This window comes from Palaemon carinicauda, chromosome 37 (assembly GCF_036898095.1).
Source record: "Palaemon carinicauda isolate YSFRI2023 chromosome 37, ASM3689809v2, whole genome shotgun sequence".
NCBI classification, from domain to species: domain Eukaryota; kingdom Metazoa; phylum Arthropoda; class Malacostraca; order Decapoda; family Palaemonidae; genus Palaemon; species Palaemon carinicauda.
In genome coordinates, this window is record NC_090761.1 from 49,783,312 (window position 1) to 49,800,791 (window position 17,480).

The 17,480-nt window shown below is 44.1% G+C and overlaps 2 protein-coding genes across 2 annotated transcripts in view; both read right to left on the reverse strand.

The window, feature by feature from the left end:
- LOC137629647 (uncharacterized) overlaps positions 1-14,807 on the reverse strand; it is a 53,297-nt gene extending 38,490 nt beyond the window's left edge. The window contains exon 1 of the mRNA XM_068361178.1: positions 14,635-14,807. The gene's annotated coding sequence lies outside the window, so the exon portion shown is untranslated. The remainder of the gene's footprint in view (positions 1-14,634) is intronic.
- Positions 14,808-14,923: 116 nt separating this feature from the next.
- Dbp21E2 (putative ATP-dependent RNA helicase Dbp21E2) overlaps positions 14,924-17,480 on the reverse strand; it is a 114,702-nt gene continuing 112,145 nt past the window's right edge. Inside the window, exon 13 of the mRNA XM_068361174.1 lies at positions 14,924-15,658. Within this exon, the coding sequence (XP_068217275.1) occupies positions 15,575-15,658 (84 nt within the window). The 3' untranslated portion in view covers positions 14,924-15,574. The remainder of the gene's footprint in view (positions 15,659-17,480) is intronic.

Sequence of the window (17,480 nt, forward strand, 5' to 3'; positions counted from 1 at the left end):
ACTGAGCAGTCAAAACAACTCTAGAATGCGGAGGTTGACGCACAGCGTCAAAACAAGTCAACTCCGATTGTTAGTGAACGTCTAGAACGTCAACAGGAGCATCAGCCAGTGGCCTAACGTCCAAATGCGGCTGAAAAACCACACGAGACCGCATCGAGTGTGGTTCTAAACAACCTGACTGACGTGACTAAGCTACGCCAACGTCAACAGTAAGCACAAAGGAACGTTAGGTTGGCTGAAAGCCAGGATATCGATGAGATAAACGGCTAGACTCAACGGACTAATCGGCAGAATAGTCTTCCATAAGGGAGGCAAGCATATACTGCATGTTTTGCCATACAACCCCTTAAGGATCAACGGAAATGGTTGTGGTAATAGACGAGGGTAACGTCTGTGACCGCAACACTTTGCCTACAAAAAAAGACTTTCGGAGTCTGTGTTACGCTTTTGTTAGGCGGCGAGCAGTTACCCGATGACTGCATAGGGTCAGAGCTGTCCTAATGGCTGTAACCAGGACGCTGGACCTGTCCTGAAAGGACTGACTTTCGCTTAAGGGCTTCGAAACCTTGTGACAGGTTTCTTATGCGAAAAGCCTACGGATGGCGAGGAGAAACAACGTCTCTCTCGTCTTATGGTAGGGGAGATCTTGGTAAGAAACACCCGATACCATAGAGGGAAAACGTCTGTTCGTTGGTCAAGGCCTCTCGAACCCATAAGTCTTTTGACATTACTTCTCCCCTGGGCTTGGGAGCTTGCAAGAGGTCCCGGACTAGGTGAACGACAGGCACGAACAGACGAACCCTCGGATGCAACACTGTAACACTTTGCGCCTCGGACGCAACACTGTAACACTTTGCGCATATCACTTTATCACTTTGATTTTCTGTTTTGCACTTATTTCTACCTGAAACACGCAATTCTACCCTTCATTAAAAGGTAGTAATTGCGAAATTAGTCGTATAATGCAAGCTCATAATACCAGCAAAAAACAGAAAACATATTTTAAGATAAAAAGAAAAATCAGTGGCTGGGAAAGAGACTAAACACTAGTTCATATAACTACGTTATCAATCTCTCACCGCACATAGCCTGGGGACGAGAATAAAAACCTAAAAACGTTTTATCCTTCCTCCCCGTACAGAGACTAGGGACGAGAGTAACACGAGAACAACGTTACCCGCTTGAACGGAACATTTTCTCTCCTCTCTCTCCCTCCGTCTCTATCTCTCTCTCTCTTTCTCTCTTGATTTCGCACCTAAGAGAAGAGCCCAATTATATATCGTCAAAAAAACATGTTATTTGACTAAAGGAAAAAAACTGAAAGGTTTTTCAAATAAAAAGTTCCTTTAAATTAGAATTTAAAACATTAAAGCTAAGAAAGAATGAACAAAACGTCAGAATCGATTTACTCTTACTGCAAAGTGAAACCGTGATACACTCTCTCTCTATCGTAACGATAGAGCCCATGTTGAACGTCCTGAACGTCAACAACTGCGTAGCATAAAAAACTAAACGTTAGTTCATCTTTGAAAACAGTACGAAGACTATCAAAGAAATTCTTTCATAAAATATTACATTTAAAAAGTTTTAAATCCTTTAAAAGCTAAAGACGATATAAAGGGCTCAATGTTGATTAACTTCGGTTTCCAAGTTAGGACCGCCTACTCTCAGGAAAGGTCTATATAAACAAAGCATTAAAATTTATTTTATATGTTTATAAAAAAATGGAAAGTTAATCGAAGAGGCCTAATAAAGGCGGAGAGATATAAAATATATAGAGGAAAATCTATAACGTGATAAGATAATTACTAAAAGCCTAAACACACTTCCGTCTAAGGAAAGGGTCGGCCATTTAAAAGTGAAAGAAAGTCCATACTCTCTTTGTCACCATAATTAAATCTATCCAAAACGAGTTCAAGTTTTGAGATGAAGATAAAACACCTGCATAGCGAAAGCTCAAAACTAGAATAGTGTACTTCACCAATAGTTGTGAAAACAAATCCAGTTAGCAACAGCGAATTAGTAGGTCTTGCCGGTAGCCCGACAGAGAGAAAATTGAGTTCTTTGTTTACATTGAGTACTGAGTACCTGCGCGACAGATGGCGCTGTTGAAGTGCGCCCCCTGCCTGCATAGCGATCGCTGGCGGATTTTTAACGTAGAGTTTTCTGTCGAGCAACAGAGTTGCAGCTTATATAATCACCGGCTAAGTTAAATATTGAAAAATCGATGTACACCATTGGAGGAAGTTTATACGGCCGCCAAGTGTGAACCAGAAGGGCGCCACATTTCTTCTTCCTTCAGTCTTCCCCTTCCCAGAAAGGAGCTAAGGACGTATCACTTGGTTGTGCCATCTCTAAATGAGTTCTCGCGACCTCTTCCTAATTGGCTCATCATCATTGGCCTGAACGACATTTAAAGGAGAGCTTCTGCCTTCATCATCAAACTGCTGGTCAGGATTTTCCCATTTATGAAAGACGAACTCAAAGACCGATCATTAGGAATTGCGTACTAACGACTCCTACCGTTTCTCTCCTCATGCAAGAGACAGTGCTGCCCCAAGAGTTTCCTTAACTCAATGTTCTCTCTTGTTTGCAAGCCAAAAAGAGGTCTCTAATATGTATGTGCCTCATCTGTTTGCAAATATCCATGAGCAATCTCCTGTGCATGTGCCTATGCGTGTTCTGTCCACAACCCCCGAGCACTCTCCTGTCTACACCCACAAGTGGTCACCTGTTGGAGCAACCTTCTGGGAGCTCACCTTCGCCTACTAAAAAGGCCAGAGACTTGAGGGTTCTTCATTTACCAGCACTCTTTAGACATACTTGAAGACTTCACTAGATGGCCTCTTGCAGGATCCCCATGGAAATGTTACAAGAAAGTAACATGCACTGGATCACTACACACTACATCCCTGTGCAATGGTTCCCTAAGAGCAAGAACCCTATGTGCACACCAGATCACTATGCTTACACAAGATTCTTTATGAGATTTTACCACGCTCCAAGACCGGACTATAAGAGAGAAGTCTTCAAAGACCTCCTGGAAAACTGATCAAAAGAAGTCACATATGCATGACTATTACAGTTTTCTTACCCGTGGGAGACAGTACAGTATAATAACGATACAGCATACATATCGGTAGGCAGTACACGTGCTCACACACCTGTTACCTGTGCTCTTTCCTCACGATTGATTGATTGATTGATTTAAAGTTTTCAGGCATCCTGACATCTAAGGTCATTGACGCCGGTAACATTTAATTTATGTATACAAAAATAAAAAATAAAATAAAATAAAAAATAAAAGAGTATTCAATTAAAATCATAAAAGTTGAATAGTTTTCAGAAGACCTGCTCCTGAAATAAATCTAAAAATGCTACTTACATAGTAGGACACATCATTTCCAAGAATCTTGGCAAGGATGATCCTGCCACCTTCACCTCGAGCCTCAAACAAATATCTATTCCTTAAGTTGTTATAATTGGGGCATTCAGTCAACAAATGCCTCACTGTTAGAGGTACTAAACAGTCGTCACAATACGCTTGGTGTTGGCCCTTCAGCAGAAACTCGTGTGTCAACCGAGTGTGACCAATACGGAGACGACAAAGAGACGTCTCCCATTTTCGGGGCATCATATTATACCTCCATGGAGATATGACATTTGTTACCTCTCGCATTTTATTCCCATCTAGGCTATCCCATTGCTGTTGCCATTTATTGCAAACCAATTTCTTGATGTCAGGTAAGAAATCATTACAGGGAATGGGATACCTTCTTGGCAGCAACTCGGATGCAGCCTTCTTAGCCAGTGAATCTGCCTTCTCATTCCCAGACACACCTACATGTGCTGGAACCCAACAAAATTGAACTGTTATACCTCTCCGTCCAATAATAAAAAGCCATTCTAAAATCTTTAAAACTAGAGGGTTATTAGAATTAAAAACTTCTATAGCTTGAAGGACACTCCTTGCATCACTAAAAATTGTAAAATTACCCTCCTTCTCCAATGCTATTTTCTCAATAGCGGTTAATATGCCATACAGTTCGGCAGTAAATATGGAAGCGGTCAGAGGAAGTGCACCTCTACAATTAAAACCATTACTATGTACTCAAAATCCAACGCCAGCATCAGATTTGGAGCCATCAGTATAGATAAAAGTTGATCCTCTGTGTTCGTTAACATGTTCATTAAAAAGAGACCTGGCTTCTAGGTCTGACATATTCTTCTTATCTACTATAAAATATTTACAAAAAGATATCTCTGGTAACTTCCATGGAGGTGTTGATGATACCTTGAATGGAAGTACCTTATTTCTAATTATATCCAGACTATTTAATAATCTGTTCACCCGAAAGCCATAAGGTTGAGGAGATTTCTTTCCTCACGAGAATGACCATGTGCACTTCCTGGACGATCTCTCTAATGCTTTCAGGAGAGAGGGAGAAGAGGTGTAGGCAGAGAATTTTCCCTTTGATAACAAGCATTGTTACATGCCACTTTGGCATCATTACATTCCCACCTCTTAGTGAGGTGCTATGGTGCGTAATGGGAACACTACTATCAACGAGTTTAAGTATAAGTGCTCCGTTTCTCACAAAAAGAGCATGCACACCTCTAGTAAGGTAAGGGGTCCTCCTTTTTTTTTCTCCCTCAAGCAAGAGAGGGAAGCTGCACGCACCGAGTTGTCCCTTTAAAAACATACACCAATATGCGCAGCTTATGCACATATGTTCGGTCTTGTACCGAATGCTACTCTTCACCCGAAGAAGACGGCTTCGTCTATAATGTCTGATCAACATAGCTACGTGTTTCCTATGATTTACCTTGTGTAACCTACGTGAGGGAGAAACTGTTCATACTACAATTATAACCACCTCTAAGCGGTATGTGATACAGGGGTTCACATGCCTATTACCAGCACTGCCTCATATGAATCAACTTTCATACCCTTGATCAGGATGAATGGGCGCCGCTTTCTTTCCATCCATCTTCTGACAGTTTCCAAGAGTCGACAAAATCAAGACAGCTCTAACGCTCCTCTGGGTTTCTATTATCCATAGCCTAGTGACGAGAACTCCCCTAACCAATCTCTTTCCACGGACGAGTAGGAAGGACGGTATATACTGGGACTGTATACTCAGGAGGATGAACCTAGTACATGGGGCAACTAGTATATTCTCACTTCGCAAGCAAGGCAGTAGGCGATTGGACACATTTTGTGGGTAGTAGGTTGGCCAGGACACAACTCGCCCATTGAGATACTACTGCTAGAATTATGGGGTCCTTTGACTTTCCAGACAGTACTACATTGGCTCCTTCTCTCTGGTTACGGTTCATTTTCCATTTGCCTACACATACACGCTGAATAGTTTGCCGTATTCTTTATAGATTCTCCTCTGTCCTCATCCACCTGACAACACTAAGATTACCAAACAATACTTCTTCACCCAAAGGGCTTACTACAGCACTGTAATTATTCAGTGGCTACTTTTCTCTTCGTAAGGGTAGACGAGACTCTTTAGGTATGGTAAGGAGCCCTTCTAGAAGGACACTCCAAAATCAAACCATTGTTCTCTAGTCTTGGGGAGTGCCATAGCCTCTGTACCGAGGTCTTCCACTGGCTTGGGGTAGAGTTCTCTTGCTTAAGGGTACACTATTCTATCTTAATTCTTTTCCTCTTGTTTTTTAAGCTTTTACAGTTTATATAGAAAATATTTATTTTAATGTTACAGTTATATTTTTCCCTGTTTCCTTTCATCACTAGGCTATTTTCCCGATCCCCTGGGCTTATAGCATCCTGCTTTTCCAAATAGGGTTGTAGCTTTGCAAGTAATAATAATAATAATAATGTTCTTTAGTCTTTCTGGTCACAGAACTAATGACATCTGCTTTGGTCCAACTCTCCAAATAAACAATACTGTTGGAAGAAGAACCTATGATTATTACAATTGCTTGTCAAGGCTATAATCTTCCTTTCACAGGCGCAAAGGTTTCCTTGGCCCATGGGAACCGTGACACGAGGCCCTGGTTCCAGCCTTCACAGAGTTGGGAACCACAAGGGAGCCATCCACTCCCTCGAAGGAGAGATGGTGTCACAGGAAGACCTATCCCTGTGACTACAGCAGTCCCTCCAGGATTCTTTGGTTTTCTTCTCTTCCTCTTAGAAAAGCAGTCCGAATCGGAGTAGGAGGGCAAAGAGGAGGAAAAGCAGAACACACACTTCTACTTTATTCTGGCTCTGCAAGCAGAGTGGGCAAGGCCTGCTTACCCGTCATTGACGACTCTCCCCCTGAAGAGGACAGCCACATGGGTTGCTCCCACAGGAGCCACAACAATGGGGCACAGTTTCAGGGAGAAGGAAAGGCACACTTTCAATGCCCCACAATCCCACAACTTGTGGTGCCGGAGGCACAACCACTCACACTGAGGGAGGGCAACAGGTCGCAACCTTCTGGCACAAGGGTTGAAACAACTGCCACAGGGGAAGGGGTGAGGATCATCATGACTGGGAGAGGAATGGAAAACCCAGGGACAGGGGTAGTACTTACCTTGGCCAACCATGGCATCCCGTCCACGGTCCCTTACCTGCCGTGTCGGGAGCTACCAATAAACATACCTGTGTTCTACTGCTAAGAGGGAAAACTATCAGGTTCCATGATACTGGGGGAACCACCAAGCCTTTCACCACTGGCATCACCAGGAACACTTGAGACAAAAGTAAGCACAGGAAGTACTGGGGAGAACTAGTCTCAGCTACCAACTCCCTTAGGTAATGGAGGGCCTACCTGAAAGATTTAAGGAAGCCAAAATGTTGTTCGCAGACTGACCAATAGCTAAGGGTAAGGAGTTCACCCTCTGAAGGCTGCCACTTCACATGAAGCAGCGAACACTAACGGTTCCCCATGCAAGAGTAACTGAAAACTCGCTGACGTGGATCCAAGGACCCCAGAATGTTGCAGGGTACTCCAATAGGATTGGCCCCGAGACATATGCACAGGATCGACAGCAGCAGACTAATCCCTCGAGGAAAACAGAAGCGGTGAAAAACCTTGCCAGAGTTTCTTGGTTGTAACCCAGTCCAACTCCCTGCTCGCTTACTACCTTCAGGGCGAAGGCCCATCACTGCTCCGGAGGCCACGAATTACACCTAGCACATAGGGCTTCTTGCAAATACTTATGCCCCCCATGTACAAAGGGAGTGTGTATCTACAACCAGTTAGACCAACAAGCTTCTTGCTTCCATTCCACAATTAACAACCAACATTCGCTTCCTGAAAACAATGAAGGAAATAAATATGCTGTTATCCATGTTCAGCTGCAATTCCAGCTTGCACTGAAGTAATCTCTCTAATTAACAGACAGGGGTTTGTATGTCGCGTAAGAACAATTCTTACTTTTTGAAGATTTTTCACTAGTTAATAACCTCTCTGTTCATCAAATCTAACTTCAGATTATGCTTGAAGATTTGAAGATATCTTTCTGCCTCTCTATTTGTAGATGAATTACAAGTTGTATAAAATGTATGCTTTATACCGTTTAAAGTGATTTAGTGATTGTTATTGATAGATGTCTACTGTATTTTCCATGATTTGATTGACATCCACAATATTTCTTTTATATATTATGCAATCAGAAGTTCTTTCAATAGTTTTTGTAATGTCAATATAATGTATATTTTTCATTTTTTAATATTTGGCATACTTAGATAAGGACTATAGGCTCTCTTCATTTGGCTTTTACTTTGCCATCTTCAATAACGTTACACTTTGGTGTAATGGCTACCAAACTTTATAAACCAAACAAAGAAAACAGAGGCAGTTTCCCCTGTGAATGTTGACAACTTTTCATCAACAATATTGGCCATAGGCTCTAATACTAGCATGTTTACTGTGGGAAATCATTGGAGTGACCAAGGTAGCAACTAGGTGCACAAGATTCAAAATAAAACTGAATTCTTTCATCTAAAAAATGTAGAATTAAATATTTTCCATTCACCTACAACTTAACTTGCATGTAATTCTCTTTGTAGGATGGTTGGTAGCTATGTATCTCTTTTAACCAAATCCCTGGCCGTACCTATTAAGTTTCAAACCTGACACTAACTTGTCCTGATATTTTGCCTAGAAGTAATATTGTAGCATCTATTGATCGTATTGATGGTTCTAGAATCTAATCTTTCCTAACAAGCTTCACTAGCTCACATTTTTCCTGTTTCTTCTATTTTGAAACCTTCACCTTACTGCAGTCCTGATTAATTTTATATGCAATTGGATTCCAAGACTGGTCTACCACGCTAGCAATCCTATCCAAGTACAAAATAGGAGAAGAGATTAGTGTGCACATCTGAGATTGCCCCAACCAAATAAGAACATACTTGTTCCCTATGTTTCTTCATAATCCATTATCTCATGATTTTATTCAAACAGCCCGAGAAATTAAGAATTAGGTTAAAATCACTATGGCCTACAAACTTTTCTAAAATAAGGCAGGATAAAACTACTCCTACATAATCAGCAAAAGATGTTATTTTCATTAGTAAAATAAATTTTTGAATATACTTACCCGATGATCATGTAGCTGTCAACTCCGTTGCCCGACAGAAATCTACGGTCGGGATACGCCAGCGATCGCTATCCAGGTGGGGGTGTACACAACAGCGCCATCTGTGAGCAGGTACTCAAGTACTTCTTGTCAACAAGAACTCAATTTTCTCCTCGGTCCACTGGTTCTCTATGGGGAGGAAGGGCGGGTTCTTTAATTCATGATCATCGGGTAAGTATATTCAAAAATTTATTTTACTAATGAAAATAACATTTTTCAATATTAATCTTACCCGATGATCATGTAGCTGATTCACACCCAGGGTGGTGGGTGGAGACCAGCATACATGTTAACAAAGAAGCTAAGTATCCCGTATTTCATTTTATTAGTTATTCAAAATAACAAACATAAAATAAATAAGTACCTGGTAAGGAAGTCGACTTGAACCATTACTCTGCCTTTATTAAGTACGTCTTCCTTACTGAGCCTAGCGGTCCTCTTAGGATGCTGAACGACTCTTAGGTGCTGAAGTATAAAGGGCTGCAACCCATACTAAAGGACCTCATCACAACCTCTAACCTAGGCGCTTCTCAAGAAAGAATTGACCACCCGCCAAATCAACCAGGATGCGGAAGGCTTCTTAGCCGACCGTACAACCCAAAGAACAACAATAAAAAGTATTCAAGAGAAAGGTTAAAAAGGTTATGGGATTATGGGAATGTAGTGGCTGAGCCCTCACCTACTACTGCACTCGCTGCTACGAATGGTCCCAGGGTGTAGCAGTTCTCGTAAAGAGACTGGACATCTTTGAGATAGAATGATGCGAACACTGACTTGCTTCTCCAATAGGTTGCATCCATAACACTCTGCAGAGAACGGTTCTGTTTGAAGGCCACTGAAGTAGCCACAGCTCCTTAGATGTAACAGGAAGTCAGCAATCTGGGTTACAGTGGTACTGGTTGAGGAAACTGCATTGGCCTTGCACCAGCTTCGGAAGACTTCCCATTTAGACTGATAGACTCTGAGAGTGGATGTCCTCCTCGCTCTGGCAATCGCTCTGGCTGCCTCCTTCGAAAAGCCTCTAGCTCTTGAGAGTCTTTCGATAGTCTGAAGGCAGTCAGACGAAGAGCGTGGAGGTTTGGGTGTACCTTCTTTACGTGAGGTTGACGCAGAAGGTCCACTCTTAGAGGAAGAGTCCTGGGAACGTCGACCAGCCATTGCAGTACCTCTGTGAACCATTCTCTCGCGGGCCAGAGGGGAGCAACCAACGTCCGCGTGTCCCTTTGTGAGAGGCGAACTTCTGAAGTACCCTGTTGACAATCTTGAACGGCGGGAATGCATACAGGTCGAGATGGGACCAATCCAGCAGAAAGGCATCCACGTGAACTGCTGCTGGGTCTGGAATCGGAGAACAATACAACGGGAGCCTCTTGGTCATCGAGGTAGCGAACAGATCTATGGTTGGCTGACCCCACAGGGCCCAAAGTCTGCTGCAAACATTCTTGTGAAGGGTCCACTCTGTGGGGATGACCTGACCCTTCCGGCTGAGGCGATCTGCCATGACATTCATATCGCCCTGAATGAACCTCGTTACCAGCGTGAGCTTTCGATCTTTTGACCAAATGAGGAGGTCCCTTGCGATCTCGAACAACTTCCTCGAATGAGTCCCTCCCTGCTTGGAGATGTAAGCCAAGGCTGTGGTGTTGTCGGAGTTCACCTCCACCACCTTGTTTAGCTGGAGGGACTTGAAGTTTATCAAGGCCAGATGAACCGCCAACAACTCCTTGCAATTGATGTGAAGTGTCCTTTGCTCCTGATTCCATGTTCCCGAGCATTCCTGTCCGTCCAATGTCGCACCCCAGCCCGTGTCTGATGCGTCCGAGAAGAGACGGTGGTCGGGGGTCTGAACAGCCAATGGTAGACCTTCCTTGAGAAGAATGCTGTTCTTCCACCACGTTAGAGTAGACCTCATCTCTTCGGAAACAGGAACTGAGACCGTCTCTAGCGTCATGTCCTTTATCCAGTGAGCAGCTAGATGATACTGAAGGGGGCGGAGGTGGAGTCTCCCTAACTCGATGAACAGGGCCAGCGATGAAAGTGTCCCTGTTAGACTCATCCACTGCCTGACTGAGCATCGGTTCCTTCTCAGCATGCTCTGGATGCATTCTAGGGCTTGGTTGATCCTTGGGGCCGACGGAAAAGCCCGAAAAGCTCGACTCTGAATCTCCATACCCAGGTAGACAATGGTCTGGGATGGGACGAGCTGGGACTTCTCTAAATTGACCAGGAGGCCCAGTTCCTTGGTCAGATCCATAGTCCATCTGAGATTCTCCAGACAGCGACGACTTGTGGGAGCTCTTAAAAGCCAGTCGTCTAAATAGAGGGAGGCTCTGATGTCTGCCAAGTGAAGGAATTTCGCAATATTCCTCATCAGTCTGGTAAACACAAGAGGTGCCGTGCTTAGGCCAAAGCACAGGGCTTGGAACTGGTACACAACCTTTCCAAAGACGAATCTTAGGAAAGGTTGGGAGTCTGGATGGATGGGGACGTGAAAGTATGCGTCTTTCAGGTCTAACGAGACCATCCAGTCCTCCTGCCTGACCGCTGCTAGGACCGACTTCGTCGTCTCCATCGTGAACGTCTGCTTGGTGACAAAAGCATTGAGAGCACTGACGTCCAGCACCGGTCTCCAACCTCCTGTCTTCTTGGCTACCAGGAAGAGACGGTTGAAAAAGCCCGGGGATTGATGATCCCGGACTATGACCACCGCTTCCTTTGTAGCAAGAGCGACACCTCTTGTTGCAACGCTAGCCTCTTGTCCTTCTCCTTGTAGTTGGGAGAGAAGTTGATGGGGGATGTAGCTAGAGGGGGATTGCGGCAGAACGGAATTCTGTATCCCTCCCTTAGCCACTTCACAGACTGAGCGTCTGCACCTCTGCTCTCCCAAGCTTGCCAGAAGGTCTTGAGTCTGGCTCCTACTGCTGTCTGGAGAGGAAGGAAGTCAAAACTTGCCTTTTGCGGACTTGGAACCCTTCTTGGACTTTCCACGGTGACTGTCTGCACGGGTACCTCCTCTGCTGGAGGTTCTGCCACGAAAGGGCGGGATGAACCTAGAAGCAGGTGAGTCAACTGCTGCAGGGCGGAAGGGTCTAGGCACGGAAGGTAAGGTTTTAGCCTTACGTGCAGAAGAAGCCATCAGATCATGAGTATCCTTCTGGATAAGTGAGGCAGCCATCCCCTTAATCAACTCCTCCGGAAACAGACACTTGGAGAGAGGAGCAAACAACAACTCTGACTTCTGGCAAGGAGTGATACCAGCAGATAAGAAGGAGCAAAGATGTTCTCTCTTCTTAAGGACTCCTGATACATATGAAGCCGCAAGTTCACCAGACCCATCCCGAATTGCCTTGTCCATGCTAGACATGATCAGCATGGCCGAGTCCTTATCTGAAGGGGAAGTCTTCCTGCTTAAGGCTCCCAAACACCAATCGAGGAAGTTGAATATCTCGAAGGCACGAAAGACTCCCTTCAACAGATGATCTAAATCTGAAAAGGACCAGCAGATCTTCGAACGTCTCATAGCCAACCTGCGGGGAGAGTCAACCAGACTTGAGAAGTCGGCCTGGGCAGAGGCAGGAACCCCCAAGCCGGGTTCCTCTCCCGTGGCATACCAGACGCTCGACTTAGAAGCAAGCTTGGGAGGAGGAAACACAAAAGAGGTCCTTCCCAGTTGCTTCTTGGAATGCAACCAGTCCCCCATAACCCTCAAAGCTCTCCTAGATGATCTGGTGAGAACAAGCTTGGTGAAGGCAGGCGCAGCAGACTGCATGCCCAGAGCAAACTCGGAGGGAGGAGAACGAGGGGTTGCAGACACAAAATGTTCAGGATACAAGTCCCTGAACAAGGCAAGGACTTTGCGAAAGTCTAAGGAGGGTGGCGAAGACTTGTGTCCTTCAATATCAGAGTGAGGTTCATCCAGATGTGCAGCTTCATCATCCGATACATCATCATCCGAAAGTTGAGTTGTGAGTGGCAAAGGCAGAGCAGCAAGCTGAACGGCTGAATCCGGCAGAACGGGTGCATGCGTACCTGCGGATCCAACATCATGCCTCTGCTGGTCGGTCTGCGAGCTGGCTACAACAATAGCAGAGGGCTGGTGTGTGGGAGGGGCTGCGGTGGGCTGAGGAGCATGCGGTATGGTATGCAGAGCATGCTGTAAGGTATGCGGCTCATGCTGCATGGTATGCGGAGCATGCTGTAAGGTATGCAGAGCATGCTGCATGGGCTGAGGAGAATGCCGCATAGTGCTGGAGCCCGGCAACTCCTGATGCGGCAGCTCACGCATGTTAGCAGATGGTGCAGCAAGAACATGCGTCTGGCAGGGAGGACTGCGCAACGGTGGAGGAGCTCTCACAGGTGGAGTGTGGGAGCAGGCAGCCGCAGTATCTGCTGAGCGCACAACCTCTGCGGGTTGTAGGTTAACAGGAGAGGTGTTAACTTTCTCGGCATGATACTCCTGCATGAATGCCGCAAGCTGAGACTGCATAGTCTGCAGCATGGACCACTTAGGGTCTACTGTGGTTGGAGCAACAACAGACGGAGCAGTAGCCTGTTGAGGAACCACTCTACCTCTCTTGGGAGGTGTGCAGTCATCAGATGACTGTGGCGAGTCCGAACTGACCCAGTGGCTACACCTGGGCCGTTGGACTAGCTCGGAAGGGACCTTACGTTTGAGCGGTCGTGAGACCTTGGTCCACCGTTTCCTCCTGGAAACCTCTTCCACAGACGAGGAATGTAAGGGCTCATTCGTCTGTATGTGGATGGGACGATCCTTAACAGATACGTCCGCAACCACTGAGGATACATCCGTGCGCCGATCAAGGCCTGCCGAACCCTTTGGTCCTTCGACATTGCTTCTCCCCTGGGCTTGGGAGCTTGCAAGAGGTCCCGGACTGGGAGGACGACTGGCACGCACAGATGTACCCTCATGCGCAACACTGACACTGACACTATGCACATCACTAGCACTAACACTTCCCACTGCACTCTTCGCTTTCAGCTCTCTGACATCTGCCAAGAGCTGATTGCGGTCACTAACCAACGACTCCACCTTCTCACCGAGAGCCTGAATGGCACGCAACATATCAGCCATTGCAGGCTGAGCACTCGTAGCAGGTTCGGGAGTCACCACCACAGGGGAAGGAAAAGGTTGAGGGGCATGGGGAGAGGAAAAATCCACAGAGCGAGAAGAACTCCTCCTATCTCTCTCCTTCTCTAACCTACGTGCATATCTAAGGAATTCGTTAAAATCGAATTCCGAAAGCCCAGCACATTCCCCACATCGATCTTCCAATTGACAGGATTTACCCCTACAATTGGAACATACGGTGTGAGGATCTATAGAGGCCTTCGGAAGACGCCTAGTACAAGTCCTAACACTACACTGCCTGTATTTAGGAACTTGGGACTGGTCAGACATCTTGAATTTAGAAGTAGTCAAGGGGGAATTCCAAAATTAAGCAAAGTTCGTTAACCAATAAATCAAATTAATTCCAAAAGCTTGCTAAGCTAAGGATAAAGCTTCCTGGACAGCGAAGGCTAAACTTTAGAGCAAATACATCACCAAATCGTGAACAATAACTCCAAAATCAACAGCGTATCCAAGTAGGTCTTGCCGGCGGCACGACAGAGGAAAAATTGAGTTCTTGTTGACAAGAAGTACTTGAGTACCTGCTCACAGATGGCGCTGTTGTGTACACCCCCACCTGGATAGCGATCGCTGGCGTATCCCGACCGTAGATTTCTGTCGGGCAACGGAGTTGACAGCTACATGATCATCGGGTAAGATTAATATTGAAAATTATATTTTCCAATAAACTTCCTACACTTTCACCCATAGTCAACTGACTAATGGTTTTAGAAAATTATACCTGTTGAAATGACTCGGCAGTATCACAAATGATGGAAAGTACATAAGATGAAGGCACACAATTTTACAGTGAGAGAAGCAAGGGAAAATGAGATGGGTGAAGTAGAGTACTGTATAAAACTTTTATTTACAAAAAACAAAATCATTTTAATGAATCTTACCTGGAGGTCCCATTGCACAAATCTTGAAAACGATAAAGTTTTTCTCTTTCCATTCCTTGTACCTTCCCTTCAGGGAATAACTCACTGTGGTAATGTAAGATTTCATGGGAATGAACCCATACCTCATCTTCCCTCTTGGATCTCACTATTTCAATAATGTAACAATTAAGTCTCCTTTTTCAATTGTGCTGCTAATGGTACGTATTTCATTTCTGAGTGTATATCTTCTTTCTCTTCCTCTTATTTTTCTTGAAGTTTTCGTAGTATATATATGAAAGATCTATTCTTATGCTGTTACTATCTTTAAAGTATTTCATTTTAGTTGGTCATTGCTTTTCTTGTAGTTTATTTATTTCCCTGTTTCCTTTCCTCGCTGGGCTATTTTTCGGTTGTAATCCTCAAGCTTATAGCATCCTGCTTTTCCAACTAGGGTTGAATCTTAGCTAGTAATAATAATAATTGAGTTTGCCTTATGATTATTTTAGTGTTAGGGTTATTCAGGTATATTCTGTCTTTCCTAATACTGTACTGAATGTGTTTTGTATTCCGCACAGTTCTGAGTTTTGGCCTATACTCGTCCCCTCTCCCTAGTACACAGTATACTGCAGAAGGGTCATGACCACACAAATGTATAGTATGAAAAGGGTATGATTTCTCCTCTGGTCAAAGCTGATGGCAGAATTACCAATTATAAGATTAATTTATCTGTTAAAATACAAGACCATCATCTGCATTTGTGAAGGGTTTCTTATCTAGTATAGTATTTAACATTTATAGCGGAACTTTGAATTGGTGTTATCGGTAACGATGGACCGTTACATACTTGCATATGTATGCATAATTTTTATTCAGTCTGCTTTAGATCTAACCGTCAAAAACATACTGGTATATGCAGTAGAGTTGTAGGGTTTTGTTTGGCTGGATCGTCTTACTATATTTGTTACTCCTCCATGTCTTTGCCAGTTAACCTTCTTTTAATATTGGCATTAACATTATGGTACTCCTCACTTTTTCTTGCAGCATACTGAAAAGAAAAGAAATCCATATGAAACTTATACACAGATATATGAATATGGCAAATAAAATCTTTATATATTTCAAAAGAAAGATCATCATAAAATGCCTCAAAACTTTCAAAATGATATTTTAATTATAAAATAAATTTTTGAATATACTTACCCGGTGAATATATAGCTGCAACTCTGTTGCTCGACAGACAAAAAACTGTACAAAAAAACTCGCCAGCGATCGCTATACAGGTTGCGGGTGTGCCCATCAGCGCCAACTGTCGGCCAGATACCAAACTCCATGTAAACAAAGACTCAATTTTCTCCTCATCCCACTGCGTCTCTATTGGGGAGGAAGGGAGGGTCGTTTAATCTATATTCACCGGGTAAGTATATTCAAAAATTTATTTTATAATTAAAATATCATTTTTAAATATTTAACTTAGCCGGTGAATATATAGCTGATTCACACCCAGGGTGGTGGGTAGAGACCAGTTAAATATGTTTACATCTTATGAGCTAAGAGTTTTTATTTCATTTTAGAAGTTATCAAAATAACAAAAACAAAATAAATAGGTACCTGGTAAGGAAGTCGACTTAGACGATTACTCTGCCTTATAAGTACGTCTTCCTTACGGAGCCTCGCGATCCTCTTAGGATGCTGACAGACCCCTAGGAGCTGAAGTATCAAGGGCTGCAACCCCTACAACAGGACCTCATTAAACCCCTAATCTGGGCGCTCTCAAGAAATGACTTTGACCACCCGCCAAATCAACCAGGATGCGAAAGGCTTCTTAGCCTTCCGGACAAACCATAAAAAACAACATTTCAAGAGACAGATTAAAAGGATATGGAATTAGGGAATTGTAGTGGTTGAGCCCTCACCCACTACTGCACTCGCTGCTACGAATGGTCCCAGTGTGTAGCAGTTCTCGTAAAGAGACTGGACATCTTTCAAGTAAAATGACGCGAACACTGACTTGCTTCTCCAATAGGTTGCGTCCATTAAACTTTGCAGAGATATATTTTGCTTAAAGGCCACGGAAGTTGTTACAGCTCTAACTTCGTGCGTCTTCACCTTAAGCAAAGTTCGGTCTTCCTCACTCAGATGTGAATGAGCCTCTCGTATTAACAATCTGATAAAGTCTGACCAAGCATTCTTTGACATAGGCAAGGATGGTTTCTTAACTGAACACCATAAAGCTTCAGATTGGCCTCGTAAAGGTTTAGTACGCTTTAAATAGAACTTAAGAGCTCTAACAGGGCATAAGACTCTTTCTAGTTCATTGCCTACGATCTCCGGTAAGCTGGGAATATCGAAAGATTTAGGCCAAGGCCGAGAAGGCAGCTCATTTTTAGCGAACAAGTGGCTTTTTCCGACGAAAATCCGATGTTCTTGCTGAAGGCATGAATCTCACTGACTCTTTTAGCCGAGGCTAAGCATACCCGGAAAAGTCTTAAGAGTGAGATCTTTCAGGGAGGCTGATTGTAACGGCTCCAACCTGTCTGACATGAGGAATCTTAGTACCACGTCTAAATTCCATCCAGGGGTAGCCAAACGACGCTCCTTGGTGGTCTCAAAAGACTTAAGGAGGTCTTGCAGATCTTTATGTTGGAAAGATCTAAGCCTCTATGCCGGAAGACCGATGCCAACATGCTTCTGTAGCCCTTGATAGTGGGAGCTGAAAGGGATCGTCCTTTTCTCAGGTATAAGAGAAAATCAGCTATTTGAGCTACAGAGGTACTGGTCCAGGATACAGAAACTGACTTGTACCAGTCTCGGAAGACTTCCCACTTCGATTGGTAGACTCTAATGGAAGACGCTCTCCTTGCTCTAGC